Source organism: Acomys minous, assembly GCF_964271855.1.
Source record: "Acomys minous genome assembly, chromosome: 20".
Classification (NCBI taxonomy): Eukaryota; Metazoa; Chordata; class Mammalia; order Rodentia; family Muridae; genus Acomys; species Acomys minous.
In genome coordinates, this window is record NC_140502.1 from 23,167,221 (window position 1) to 23,181,632 (window position 14,412).

The 14,412-nt window shown below is 55.0% G+C and overlaps 1 protein-coding gene across 1 annotated transcript in view; it reads right to left on the reverse strand.

The window, feature by feature from the left end:
- Positions 1 to 14,412, reverse strand: part of SPTBN4 (spectrin beta, non-erythrocytic 4) — a 104,026-nt gene that overhangs the window by 41,736 nt on the left and 47,878 nt on the right. Inside the window, exons 17-19 of the mRNA XM_084770505.1 lie at positions 14,144 to 14,346; positions 8,923 to 9,013; positions 4,680 to 5,090 (exon numbers count right to left, since the gene is read on the reverse strand). Coding sequence (XP_084626631.1) covers positions 4,680 to 5,090; positions 8,923 to 9,013; positions 14,144 to 14,346 — 705 coding nt within the window. The remainder of the gene's footprint in view (positions 1 to 4,679; positions 5,091 to 8,922; positions 9,014 to 14,143; positions 14,347 to 14,412) is intronic.

The window sequence follows — 14,412 nt, forward strand, 5'->3', positions numbered from 1 at the left end:
TATAGGCGGAGATGGAACCAAAGAAAACAGATAAGAGACAGGCAGGGTGGATGGGGTGGGTGGGTGGGGGAGACAAAGAGACCCAAACAAATATGGGATGGCCACAGAGTGATGAACAGTTAAATATGTACACACAGTAAGATCATGAGAAAAAGAAAGGGGAAAAGAGAGAGGACGTGGGGAAAGGACAGAAAAGAGGAAGGAAGCAAGGAAGAAAATGAAGGGAAGAGGGGGGAGAGGAGGGGAGAGGAGGGGAGGGGAGGGGAGAGGAGGGAGAGGAGGGAGAGGAGGGGAGAGGAGGGAGAGGAGGGGAGAGGAGGGGAGAGAGGGGAGAGGAGGGAGAGGGGGGAGAGGAGGGAGAGGAGGGGAGGGGAGAGGAGGGGAGGGGAGGGGAGAGGAGGGAGAGGAGGGAGAGGAGGGAGAGGAGGGAGAGGAGGGAGAGGAGGGAGAGGAGGGGAGAGGAGGGAGAGGAGGGGAGAGAGGGGAGAGGAGGGAGAGGAGGGGAGGGGAGAGGAGGGAGAGGAGGGAGAGGAGGGAGAGGAGGGAGAGGAGGGAGAGGAGGGGAGAGAGGGGAGAGGAGGGAGAGGAGGGGAGGGGAGAGGAGGGAGAGGAGGGAGAGGAGGGAGAGGAGGGAGAGGAGGGAGAGGAGGGAGAGGGGGGAGAGGAGGGAGAGGAGGGGAGAGGAGGGAGAGGAGGGAGAGGAGGGAGAGGAGGGAGAGGAGGGGAGGGGAGGGGAGGGGAGGGGAGGGGAGAGGAGGGAGAGGAGGGAGAGGAGGGAGAGGAGGGAGAGGGAGGGAGAGGAGGGGAGGGGAGAGGAGGGAGAGGAGGGAGAGAGGGGAGGGGAGAGGAGGGAGGGGAGGAGGGAGGGAGGGGAGGGGAGGGAGGGAGAGGAGGGAGAGGAGGGAGAGGAGGGAGAGGAGGGAGAGGAGGGAGAGGAGGGAGAGGAGGGAGAGGAGGGGAGGAGGGAGAGGAGGGAGAGGAGGGAGAGGAGGGGAGAGAGGGGAGGGGAGGGGAGAGGAGGGGAGGGGAGAGGAGGGAGAGGAGGGAGAGGAGGGAGAGGGGGGAGAGGGGGGAGAGGGGGGAGAGAGGGGAGAGGAGGGAGAGGGGGGAGAGGAGGGAGAGGAGGGGAGGGGAGAGGAGGGGAGGGGAGGGGAGAGGAGGGAGAGGAGGAGAGGAGGGAGAGGAGGGAGAGGAGGGAGAGGAGGGAGAGGAGGGGAGAGGAGGGAGAGGAGGGGAGAGAGGGGAGAGGAGGGAGAGGGAGGGAGAGGAGGGAGAGGAAGGGAGAGGAGGGGAGGGGAGGGGAGGGGAGGGGAGGGGAGAGGAGGGAGAGGAGGAGAGGAGGGAGAGAGGGGAGAGGAGGGAGAGGAGGGGAGGGGAGAGGAGGGGAGGGGAGGGGAGAGGAGGGAGAGGAGGGAGAGGAGGGAGAGGAGGGAGAGGAGGGAGAGGAGGGGAGGGGAGAGGAGGGAGAGGAGGGAGAGGAGGGGGAGGGAGAGGAGGGAGAGGAGGGAGAGGAGGGAGAGGAGGGAGAGGAGGGGAGGGGAGAGGAGGGAGAGGAGGGAGAGGAGGGAGAGGAGGGAGAGGAGGGAGAGGAGGGAGAGGGGGGAGAGGAGGGAGAGGAGGGAGAGGAGGGGAGGGGAGAGGAGGGAGAGGAGGGAGAGGAGGGAGAGGAGGGGAGGGGAGAGGAGGGAGGGGAGGGGAGAGGAGGGAGAGGAGGGAGAGGAGGGAGAGGAGGGAGAGGAGGGAGAGGAGGGGAGGGGAGAGGAGGGGAGGGGAGAGGAGGGGAGGGGAGGGAGAGGAGGGAGAGGAGGGAGAGGAGGGAGAGGAGGGAGAGGAGGGAGAGGAGGGAGAGGAGGGGAGGGGAGAGGGGGGAGGGGAGAGGAGGGAGAGGAGGGAGAGGAGGGAAGAGGAGGGAGAGGAGAGGAGAGGAGGGAGAGGAGGGAGAGGAGGGAGAGGAGGGAGAGGAGGGAGAGGAGGGGAGGGGAGAGGAGGGGAGGGGAGAGGAGGGAGAGGAGGGGGAGAGGAGGGAGAGGAGGGAGAGGAGGGAGAGGAGGGGAGGGGAGAGGGGGGGAGGGAGAGGAGGGAGAGGAGGGAGAGGAGGGAAGAGGAGGAGAGGAGAGGAGAGGAGAGGAGAGGAGGGAGAGGAGGGAGAGGAGGGGAGAGGAGGGAGAGGAGGGAGAGGAGGGGAGAGGAGGGAGAGGAGGGAGAGGAGGGGAGGGGAGAGGAGGGGAGGGGAGAGGAGGGAGAGGAGGGGAGAGGAAGGGAGGGGAGAGGAGGGGAGAGGAGGGGAGGGGAGAGGAAGGGAGGGGAGAGGAGGGGAGAGGAGGGGAGAGGAAGGGAGGGGAGAGGAGAGGAGGGGAAAGGAGGGAGAGGAGGGGAGAGGAGGGAGAGGAGATGGAGGGAGAGAATGAATTTCCATTAAGCTGAAGGGGAGAAGACTGCTTCTGCTGCCACACTGCACTGTAAGGGTTACCAATGAGATCACTGAAGGTTATAAAGCTAACCTGAGCGTCTCCGGTTAGAAAAGTAGGGGTGCTCTAGGCTGCAGCTTTGGGTTCAAACAGAATAAGGGGAAGCTGAGGGAGGAGTTGATGCTAAAAGCAAGTACACCTGTTTGGCCCTTTTCAAAACTGAAGTCAGCCACTGTGGTTGGCCCAGAGCTACAGTTAGGACATGGTAAAAATAACAGGCACAGCTGGGCGGTGGTGGCGCACGCCTTTAATCCCAGCACTCCGGAGGCAGAGGCGGGCGGATCGCTGTGAGTTCGAGGCCAGCCTGGTCTACAAAGCGAGTCCAGGACAGCCAAGACTACACAGAGAGACCCTGTCTCAAAAAACCAAAACCAAAAAAAAAAAAAGAAAAAAAAGAAAAAAAAACCCCAAACCAAACAAACAAAAAACAGGCACATGATTTTCATCTCTGCACTTGGGAAACAGAGGCAGAAGATCTCTGCAGATCTGAAGCCAGCTAGCTTGGTTCACAGAAAGAGTTCCAAGCCAGCCAAGGTGACATAATGACACTGTGTGTGTGTATACATATATATTCACACATAGATACATATATATGTATATGAATAAAAATAATAATGCCAAATTAATGAATGAGTGAATGAATGAAAAAGAAAACAAAGAAGAAAAAGAAGAAACCAAGAGTCCAGAAGGCCAACACAATTCTCTAAGACACCACAACTGGTTATAGACTGTGAAACTAGGGCTGAAAAATATCTAAATTTTACTTGAAACCAGGGTTTCCTCAGCCCGTGTCTAAGGCTTCCATATTAAATGGCTTAAGTGATGGGAAAGGAAGTTATGGTGGCTCACACCTCTAATTCTACCACTTGAGAAATGAGGCAGGGGGATCATTAGAAGTCTGAGGCCAGCCTGGTCTACACAGTGAGACTCTGTCCCAACCAGCCAGTGTAGTAAGAATAGAGAAATAAAAAAGAAAGCCAGGTGTGGTGGTGCATGCTAGTGTTCCCAGCACTTGGGAGGAGGAGGAGGCAGAAGGACCAGCCACTCAGGGTCATCTTCAACTAACTAGTGAGTCTGAGGCCAGCCTGGGCTACCTGAGACCCTGCCTCAAAAAAAAAAAAAAAAAGTCAAATTAAAATTAAAAAAAGAAAATTAAGGGCCCCGGATTGTGGTTCTGAGTTCCAGTTCCAGTAACGAAACAATGGTAATTATAATAACAAGGGCTGGAGAGATGGCTCAGAGGTTAAGAGGACTGGTTGCTGTTCCAGAGGTCCTGAGTTCAATTCCCGGCATCCACATGGTGGCTCACAGCCATCTATAATGAGATCTGGCGCCCTCTTGTGGCCTGCATGGGTACGTGCAGACAGAGCACCCATATACATTAAATAAATAAATAAATATAATAACAAAAAGGAAAAACAAAGGAGAAGAGCTGGCTGTAATATAGCTAGGTGGCGGGACACTTGCCTAACCTGTATGAGGTCCTGAGTTCAATTTGCAGCACCAAGAAAATAGCCCACAAAAGTCCACGGGCACCTGGTCTTACACCACACACACCCGGCGCTGGGTGCTCTAAACACTTCATGTGCACAAAACCCAGGGAGGCGGCTACAACTATTGGCTTAGTTTTACTCAGAAGGGTAAACGGAAGTTGGATGTGGTGATGTAAGGCTGTAATCCAGGGCTAGGGGGAGGCTGAGAGAGGAAGAACTCGGGTTCGAGGCCAGCCTAGGCTACCTAGCCAGACTGTGTCTCAAACAGCAAGCAAGTGGAGGAGGAGCAGGAGGAGGAGGAGGAGGAGGAGGAGGAATCAAGAAGCAAGTAAAAAAGAACAAAAGGGCGGTGGTGGCGCACGCCTTTAATCCCAACACTCGGGAGGCAGAGGCAGGAGGATCTCTGTGAGTTCGAGGCCAGCCTGGTCTGCTAAGTGAGTCCAGGACAGCCAGGGCTACACAGAGAAACCCTGTCTCAAAACAAACAAACAAACAAAAAAGCCAAAAAAATGAATGAACTAACCAATGAATGAAAGAAAAAAAAAAAGAAAAAAAAAAAAAAAAAGAAAAAAACCAAGGGTTCAGAAGGCCAACACAATTCTCTAAGATATCACAGTTGGTTATAGACCCTGAAACTAGGGCTGAAAAAAAGAAATCGATGTTTTACTTGAACCCAGGGTTTCCTCAGCCCGTGTCTAAGGCTTCCATATTAAGAGGCGGGGGGGGGGGGGGGGAATCTGAGTAACAGCTGGAAGAAATGATAACAACTGGACAGATGGGTAAACTGAGCCCCAAGGTTACAACAGTCACTCCAAGTCACATGGCTAGGGGCAAGCAGACACAATACAGGTTTGAACCAGCTGAGGGGAGCCAGCCGGGAAGGATGGCGGGTGAGGGTATCCGAAGTGAAGGCTGTGCGTGCCTCCCGGCGGGCCGGGCGCTCGCGCATGCGCACGCGCGGAGGGACCTTCGTCTTCCTCACCCTCTCTATCTTCTCCAACCACTCCTTATTCTGAGCCAGCTCGGCCATGAACGCCTGGTGCCGGAGCCATCTCTTGTGCAGTTTGTGGCTGTTCTCCCGAGTGCCGTCGCGCGCCATCAGCATCTTCTCGTGGATCCAGCCATCCAGCTGTGCGGGGGGGGGGGGGGGGAAGAGTAGGAGGGCTCAGGACGCTCCTGTCCCCACCTGACAGAGCCTCACAGCACCCGCCTCAACAACTCCCAGGTCAGCTTCCTGGCTGATAAGAGTGGGGCTAAGAGAAGGCAGGGATGGGAAATCCATGCAAATAAGTCTCTCGTTGGGGAGGACCCTCAAGCCCTTTCTTAGATAAGAGATGACCATGTGGTCCCCCAATGCCAAAATCCTTGGGTGCTGCCAGCCTTAGTGATGTACAAGAAACCAAGGCAGCATGTCCGGCCCTAACTTCCTTCCACTGCAGGCCGAATCAACCCTTTAAACAAACTCTTCAACCAGGTGAGCCCCCCAGCCACAGTTGCTGCCCATTAGCGAAACTGAGACCTTGAGGTGCAGAGACGGCTCAGCGGGTAAAGGCACTAAGCTGGCAAGCCCGGAGGCCTGAGTTCAGTCTCTGGGGGACCTAAAGGGTGGACGGACAGAACTGAGACCTGCAAGTTGCCCTCTGACCCTCTCTCACGCACCATGACTGAGGGCACCCAAAGACATATCCACATGCGAGATGAGTAGTAAATGTAATGCAATAAATATAAAAATGTCAGAGGAAAACAAAGTGTGACCCCTCCCCTAATAAGGACCAAACCCTCAACTTGCAATATTTGAGGGGCATGTGTGTGTGTGTGTGTGCGCGCGCGCGTGCACGTGTGCCTGTGTGTGCAGGGCTACCATCCCAGCATTGGGGAGGAGAGTGAATTTGTGGCCAGCTTGGACTACATAGTAAGACCCTGTAGAGTTAATTAAAAAAAAAATCCATTCCACGGGTTGAACAAGCCTAAATTTAGCCTCAGCGTCCCATTGTCAGATCAACATTGCCAAACAATCTCCCGACTATTTCCATGTTTGGCTTCCTGCAAAACAGGTCTCCAAGCTATAGAGGACCCATACCCCTAGGCCCAGAAGTTCTAATGGGACCTAAACCCCCTAAATCTAGAGCCTGTGAATAAGGGCACAATTACCCAAAATCATGACCAGCCAACGCCCAAGCTATGAGCAACAGGCTGCCTTTGGATTCCTAGAATTTATCTACCCCCCAAATACAGGATTCTCAATGTGGATCCGGCCAAACCTTCTTCTAATCCAGTACCCCTCTCCCTAGCTAACGTCATGGAAGATGAAATTAGGAAAGTATTTTCTTTGCTCCAGACAGCATCAAACACGGAGCTGTTTCCTGAGGCCCCCTCCTCCACAGGAGTGAGGGCTGCGCTCAGGGATACAGGGCTTGCTTGCTTAGCATGGAAAAGTTCTGGAATCCGGTTCCGTCTCCAGCACTTGGGGAGGGGGAAAATGCCGATAAAACAGGACTTGTCTCCGAAGCCGCAATCTCCTCCCAACCAAAGCCTGAACCTGGGGCAGTTGCTCCTCCCCTCCTCCAGTCACAAGATCCTCCTCCTCCCTTCCGGGGAAAAAAAAAAAAAAAGGCCGAACTCCGCGGTCCCGGGAGGCAAATGCAGTCATATTCAAGGACAAATCCCGAGCCGGCCAAACCCCACCCCACCCCACGTCCCCAGAGCATGTGCTCCTCAGGGGGCCAGGACAGCTTTTCACATACACACACACGCTCAGAGTCAAGCGCTGAATCCCCCAACTCCCTGCATAGAGATGAACACGCAACTGGAGTCTTACAGCGAAAGCAAAAAACCCTAACCGAGGTGATGCGCGTCCTCTAGGTAAAGCCCCCCTGAAAGGGACTGTCCCCTTTGGCCACTTAGTGCTAGGCTAGACTCTCTCCACAACTAATGGAAACCTTCTCCCAAAACTCAGAGCACCTCAGACTCAGATAACATCTAATACCTCATCTCCCTATGCGGGGTCCCCCCCCCCAAAGTGATTCATCCCCCGCGCCCCGTCATCCGAGGCTGTAACGGACCCCGCAAGAACTGAAGACGCAAAGCCCTAAATATCTGGGAATCCCTCAAGACCAGGAGGGCAAATTCGATCCCCTCATAGGGAGAGTGGGACCCCCCTGCTTCACCCCTACAGCAAATGCAGACTAGCTAGCCTAGGCTAGCTCCCCTCCCTGCCCCCCCTCCCCCTGCGGCTCCAGCACCGCGGACAGTTCTAGGGCTCGTCCCTCCCCCAGGGCGGGGGTCCAGGCCCGCCCCCGCGCCGCCCCCGCCCCTCCCTCCCTCCCGCGGGCCCGGCCAAGCGAGCACGCGCGCAAAGCCCCCTCCCCCGCGCGTGTCCGCGGGGGCGCGCGCAGGCCCCCTCCCCCCGCCTCTCTCTCTCTCTCTTGCCCTTCCTCCCGGCGCCCCCGAGACCTGCGGCGGCGGCGGCGTTGGAGGAACGCTCCTGCGGCAGGCTGGCAGGAGGCACTCGCCCCTCCACTGCGACGGCAGCGGCAGCGGCAGCGGCGACGGCTGAAGCTCCGGCGGGCGCGCGCCCCCTCCCTCGCCCCCGCGCCGCGGCCACGCGCCCGCCCGCGCGCGCGCCCCCTGCCTGCCTCCAGGCCCGCCTCCTTTGCGGGGGGCCCTAGTCGGGGTTGGGAGGGGGGGCAGGCAGGAATCACCACCTTCTCTGAGCTTCCAGGCCGGGGACTTTCAGTCCCATTCTCAGATCACTGCTGCTGGGTCCAGAACACTCTCGCGCCAGGGGACAGGACCTTTCCTAGCGGCTAGAGGGGTTCTGGGTCCCCGGCTCCTTCAACTAGGTGAGGGTGTGGGCTACGGTAAGGCGGGGGGGGGGGGCTGGAGAGCCTCCTAAGCCATAAAGAAGAAGAACCTCCTTAACCTGAAGAGGCCCCGGTTTCTGACTAGCACATGAGGGTAGAGGTTAGAGCAGTAGCGGCCTGGAACATCTGTGGTGCTGTCCAGAACCATCTCCAAAGAGCGCCAACGGGGACGCGTGGCTAACGGGCTCTCTCAGATAGGAGGAGAAGGTCAGGAGGCCTGTGTCTGCTTCATGCGTAGGGAGACTAGTCGGCCATGGACGTTCAATATACAGAGTCAAACCATCCTCACTCAGGGTAAGAGGAGGGCCAAGGACTTGGTTCCTGAAGCTTCTGGAAGAAACAGGTACCAGTTCTTCATAGGGGTAGGTTCCAGTCCCGGGTGACACCGATCAGGGGAGTTTGGGGCCGGGACATCTCTGGGAATTAAGGAAATGTTTAGAACCCATCTCCGGGTGGTCGGAGTCCCTAAGAGTTCCTTTGGAATACAAGTCAAGTTTCAGTATCTCAAAGCAGAAGGGAGTCCGGGGCCACCTCTTATTGGCTGTGATCCCCAAAGTGTATAGGAGAAGGGATTCGATTCCTAGTGGTTAAGGGACTGGAGATGGAACACTTAGCCCAAGCCCTTGCCTAGAGCTCGAGTCCTGAAGTCCGGGGACCCAGCACCATAACTAACTAAATCAAATAAATTAGAAAACCTAGTTTGGGCCATCTGTGGCGGAAGGAGTATTCCTGTCAGCTGCTCCATCCACTCCGCCAACCCTACCCCCCCCCTCCACGCCCGCCACCGCATCGCTCATCACTTCACAAATCTCTAGAGAAAGGTGAGATCAGCGCTCCTCCCCTAGGAACCGTAGGTGCGAACTCAGTGGTTGCCAAGGGAGCGCAGGGCCCTTCCCTCCTGGTCTCCATGGAGTCCAGGTGGGCTGACGGGGGACCTACCCGGCATGCGCTGAGGCACAGGAGATTCCTTGCGCCCCCTGGTGGCACAGAAGGAGTACGGTTCTCCCACCCGCTTAGACGGGGCGTCCCAGCCCCCCACCCCCAACCAGGAGGGATCAAGCCTCTCCTTCTGGTCCGCAGCACAGATGAAGGACCCACCTCGTGACAATCTCTAAGAAAGTGCTGCAGCACTAGCTGGTCCAGTAGCCTCTGCATCCACTGCTGGGCCCTCAGCTGGTTTTCTTGGCTCCTGAGGAGAAGAAAAGGGCTGGAGAGAGGCTCAGGCACAGGATGAGGGTGAAGCGATTTGAGGGCATCAGGTAAGGTAGAAATAGGAGAGAAAGGGGGAGAGCCAGGAAACAGTGGTAGGACAGGGCTCCGGGGGTGGGGGGGGGGAGATAGAAGAGAGGCAACAGGAGGAGGGGAGAGAGAGGGGTAAGAGATAGACAAAGAAAGAGAAATGCACAGACACACACCATAACAATAAGAGGTGCTTAGAAATAAAATCAAGAGGGCTGGAGAGATGGCTCAGAGGCTAAGAACACTGTTTTTCCAAAGGTCCTGAGTTCAATTCCCAGCAACCACATGGTGGCTCCTGATCATCATGATCTGGTGCCCTCTTCTGGCGGGCAGGCACACATGTGGGCAGAATAATTGCTGTACAAATTATAAATAAATAAATCTTTAAAAAATAAAATAAAATCAAGCAGGATGTAGTGGTGCATGACTTTAAACCCAGCACTTGGGAGGCAGAAGCAGGCAGATCTCTGAGTTTAAGGCCAGCCTATTCTACAGAGTTCCAGGAAAGCCAGGGCTACACAAAGAACCCCTATCTAAAATAATAATAATAATAACAACAACAACAACAACAACAATAATATAAAATAGAAGGAACAAACAAAATCAGAAATAGGCACCATAGACTTTAAGAGGAACACACAGGAGATGGGTGTGGTGGCGCACACCTTTAATCCCAGCAGGCAGATCTCTGTGAGTTAGAAGCCAGCCTGGTCTATAAAAGACCTATCCAGGACAGCCAGAGCTATTACACAAAAAAACCCTGTCTCTGAGGTGGTGGGGGGTGGAGGGAACACACAGAAACATACTATGACCTGTGGCAAGAGATAAATATAGCCTTGGTAGCCGAGATAAAAAAGACAACAGGTTGGAGATATACCTCTGAGGTACACAGCTTGCCTAGCATGTTCAGTTCCAAGTAGAGAAAGGAAGGGGACCCAGAGAGATGGAACAAAGCCAATAAAAACAGGGAGAAAAAGGAAAGAAACAGAACAGAAGGCAAAGAAATACATGGGCTGTGCTCAGTGGTAGAGCCCCTGCCTAGAATCCCCCAGTGAGGGGCTGGGATGTGGCTCAGCGGTAGAGCCCCTGCCTAGAATCCCCCAGTGAGGGGCTGGGGTGTGGCTCAGTGGTGGAGCCCCTGCCTAGAATCCCCCAGTGAGGGGCTGGGGCGTGGCTCAGTGGTGGAGCCCCTGCCTAGAATCCCCCAGTGAGGGGCTGGGGGTGTGGCTCAGTGGTAGAGCCCCTGCCTAGAATCCCCCAGTGAGGGGCTGGGGGCATGGCTCAGTGGTGGAGCCCCTGCCTAGAATCCCCCAGTGAGGGGCTGGGGTGTGGCTCAGTGGTAGAGCCCCTGCCTAGAATCCCCCAGTGAGGGGCTGGGGGTGTGGCTCAGTGGTAGAGCCCCTGCCTAGAATCCCCCAGTGGGGGAATGGGGGCGTGGTGCAATAGCAGTGGCATCCCATCAGCTCATGTGCATGCCTATGCTGCCGTTCTTAGCCTCCAGCATCCAGGTAGAGAGAAGTCAGCCTGTTGGGCCTGTGATGGCTCAGTGCGTAACGGCACTTGTGGCCAAGCCTGGTGACAGGAGTTCAGTCTGTGGGGCCCACGTGGTGGAAGGAGGGGACAGACTCCCACAAATTGTTTTTCTGATTGTCACACATGCACTGTAGCACTTACACACACAAACACAAAAATAAATAAGCGTAATTAATCTCTCTCTTCCTCTTTTTTTTTTTTTTAAATGAGACTGTCTTGCCCAGGCCTCCAAGACTTTCCTGATTTTCCAGACCCTGCGCACGTAAACACACACACACACACACACACACACACACACACACACACACACACTCCTACTTCACTAAGTGTCGTTTCCACCAGTCCCCACCCCATCCCCCACACCGCCCACCCCCATTTCCTCTTTTAGTCACGACTCTGCTGTCCGCGTGGCTGTACCTTGAACAGCACCCCTCGTGTCAGGCTCTTGGCCATGGCTCTTCCCAAGTCCTAGTCCAGCGCTTCTCAGCCTTCCTAGCGCTGTGACCCGTTAGCACAGTTCCTCGTGTCGCGGTGACCCTCTGCCACAAAGCTGTCCTTGATGCTGCTTCATAACTATCGTTTGCTACTATCATGGATCGTAATGTAAATATCAGATATACAGGCTGTCTGATGTGCGGCCTCTGTGAAAGGGTCATTCGACCCCCAAAGGGGTCAGCTCCCCCCCCCCCCCGCCCATGTCTCTCCTAATCAGTCCCTGACACTACTTTCTGGTTTTCTTTCCTTCTTTAATTTCATCTTGGCGCTCGGCCTGTTTCCTTCATTGTATGTATCCCTTATAACGTCTGTCCCCTTCATTGGTGTGTTACTTTCACAAAGACGAGGAGTGGTGCGTGCCTGCGTGCGTGCGTGCGTGCGTGAGTGCGCGCATGCGCATGTGGGTGCACAGTGTATGCAGGCCAGGGGTCAGTCTTCAGTGTCTTCGTCTGCTGCTCTTCATTTTATTTTTTGAGGCCATCTCTCTCATTTAACCTGCAGTTCACCAATCGGCTACGCTGGCTGGTCCCAGAGCCTCCGGGTTCCTCCTGCCTCTGCCCCCGACAAGCATGGGACTAAGGTGGCGCCACCACCGCCTGGCTCATACCTTGCTTTTTATATGGGTGCTAGGGGTAAAACGCCAGGTCCTGGTGCTTGTGCCTTGAGCATTTTATCCACTAAACATCCCCCCCCCCCCAAGCCTGGAAGGCAGTTTTTGTCTGGTTGGTTTTGTCTGGTTTGCTCACAGCCATGAGCTCCTCGGCTTTTACAATGACTGCTCAGTAAGTTCGTTTTGAATGAATATATAAATAAATGAACGCAGAAGAGCCCGAGAGAGACAAAGAGAACCAAGAGATGAAACAAGCATCAGGTCTGAGAGAGAGAAAAGGGACGGGGAGCGATGGGTCCTGCCTATAAACCCAGCTCTTAGGAGCCATGAGGTCAGAGGGGCAAGAGTTTAAGGTCAGCCTCAGATATATAAAGAGATGAGGCTAGCCTGGGCTACTGTCAAGAGGAGGAGGCATTAGAGATGCAAACAGTGTCTCAGCATCTTTCTCTAAAGAGGAAAGTGAAGGAGGGGGGAAAAAAAAACAGGAAGCAGCACTCAGGGAGGCAGAGGCAGGCGGATCGCTGTGAGTTCGAGGCCAGCCTGGTCTACAGAGTGAGTCCAGGACAGCCAAGGCTACACAGAGAGACCCTGTCTCAAAAAACCAAAAAAAATTTAAAAAGAAAGAAAGAAAAAAACCCAAAATCCAAGTAAAAGGAGGGGAATTGGAGAGATGGTTAGCTGGTTAAGAGCATTTGTTCCTTTTGCTGGAAACCCAGGTTTGGTTTTCCCAGCACAACACCTACATGGCAGCTCACACACAGCGACCTGGAAACCCAGTTCCAGGGGCATCAGACCAGCCTGCTCTGGCATCAAGCATCCATGTGGTGAAACCCTAGCAATTCCTCTGCTTCCTCGCCCACCATGACAGGAGCTGTTCTGCTCCATCCCCACCCCCACCCCAAAGATAGAAAGATCCCTCTGAAGCCACCCATCCGAAAGGGTGGCAATGCGTCCTCTGTCAAGTAAATATTCGGGGGTCTGGAGAGGCTCACGGATCAGACTTGTGTCCAGCCTTGCCCCACTCGGCTCAAAACTGAGGCACGCGTTCCCTGTGGGCTCCCACAGAACCCTCAACGTTTCTTGCCCTGGCTTGATGTTAGTCAATCTGTACGGCGGGAGGCAGGAGCACCCCCTTTGGGGGAGCTAGAGCACCCCTATGTGTGGTCTCTTACTGTGGAATCTGGGGGAGGATGTTTTAGGGCCATGTGAGGGTCACTGTCACCCAGACTCGGTCCCTTCAGCCAGGCTAGAGGAAGGAGATTCCCAGTGTTCAAACTCTGAATCTTTGCCAGGCGGTGGTGGCGCACGCCTGTAATCCCAGCACTCGGGAGGCAGAGGCAGGTGGATCGCTGTGAGTTCAAGGCCAGCCTGGTCTACAAAGTGAGTCCAGAATAGCCAAGGCTAACACAGAGAGACCTTGTCTGAAAACAACAACAACAACAACAACACCAACAACAACAACCCAAAACCAAAACAAACAAACAAAAAAACCTCTGCGACTTTTAGGTTCCCTACTTCCTCTTGGGTCACAAGGCAGCCACTGAAATCAGACCTAAAACAGTACAATCAAGCTAGGGACCGTGGGGGCATGCCTGCCTGTGGTTTTATTATTAGGCAGCCTGAGGCTGGAGGATTGCTTAGAGTTTGACATCAGCTTAGGCTACAGAGACCCTGGAGAGGGGGAGAGAACAGAGAGAGAGAGAGAGGGAGAGAGAGAGAGAACAAAAGAAAAAAAAAAGAGGCATAATGATGCTTGTCTGTAATCCCAGGACGAGGTAGAGGCAGGAGGATGAGGAGTTCAAAGCCATCCTGAGCTATAAAAAACATGTTCCAGGGGGCTGGAGAGATGGCTCAGAGGTTAAGAGCACTGCCTGCTCTTCCAAAGGTCCTGTGTTCAATTCCCAGCAACCACGTGGTGGCTCACAGCCATCTATAGTGTCTATAGTGAGCTCTGGCGCCCTCTTCTGGCATGCAGGCATATACGAAGGTGAAACACTGTATACTTAAATAAATAAATATTTAAAAAAAAAAAAAACACGTTCCAGGCGGGTGGGTGACATGACTCAGGTAGCAAAGGCACGTGCTGCCAAGCCCCGAAAGCTCAGTTTGTTCCCCATATTCATGTGGCAGTAGGAGAGGACTAAACTACCTTGCATTGTCTTTGGCCCTTCATACATGCCTGCACGTGTGCACACACGCACGCGCACACACACACACATAGATAGATAGATAGATGTTAAAGAAAAAATAATCCCAGGCCAACTTGGGCTACAAAAGCCCCAGTGCCATAAACATAGATGAATGAACAAATAAGGAACTAAACTGAAACAGGAAAAAAGCAGAGAAGCTGATAATAGAGACGGAGAGGAAGATCTGGGTATCCGGCCTCCCTCCCCTGTGCCCAGACCCCACCTCCTGTGGTTCCGGGAACTGGGGACCTACTTCTCCAGCAGCCGCGCCACTGCCTCCTGCGCCTGCCCCCCGTAAGCGTTGCCTTGCCGCAGCAGGCCCTCCGCAGCTTGCACCGCCACTTGCATCTTTTGCTGGCTCAGCTCCATCGTGGTGAGAAAATCCCGGTGTCTTTTCATAGCCTCTTCGACGGACTCCACCGTGCAGGGGAGCTCAGCACCAGACAGCGCCACCTCCTGGGGAACGGAAGGGACACGGGTCAGCCTGGCTCCACCCGGGGGACACCAGAGAGGCTGCCAACT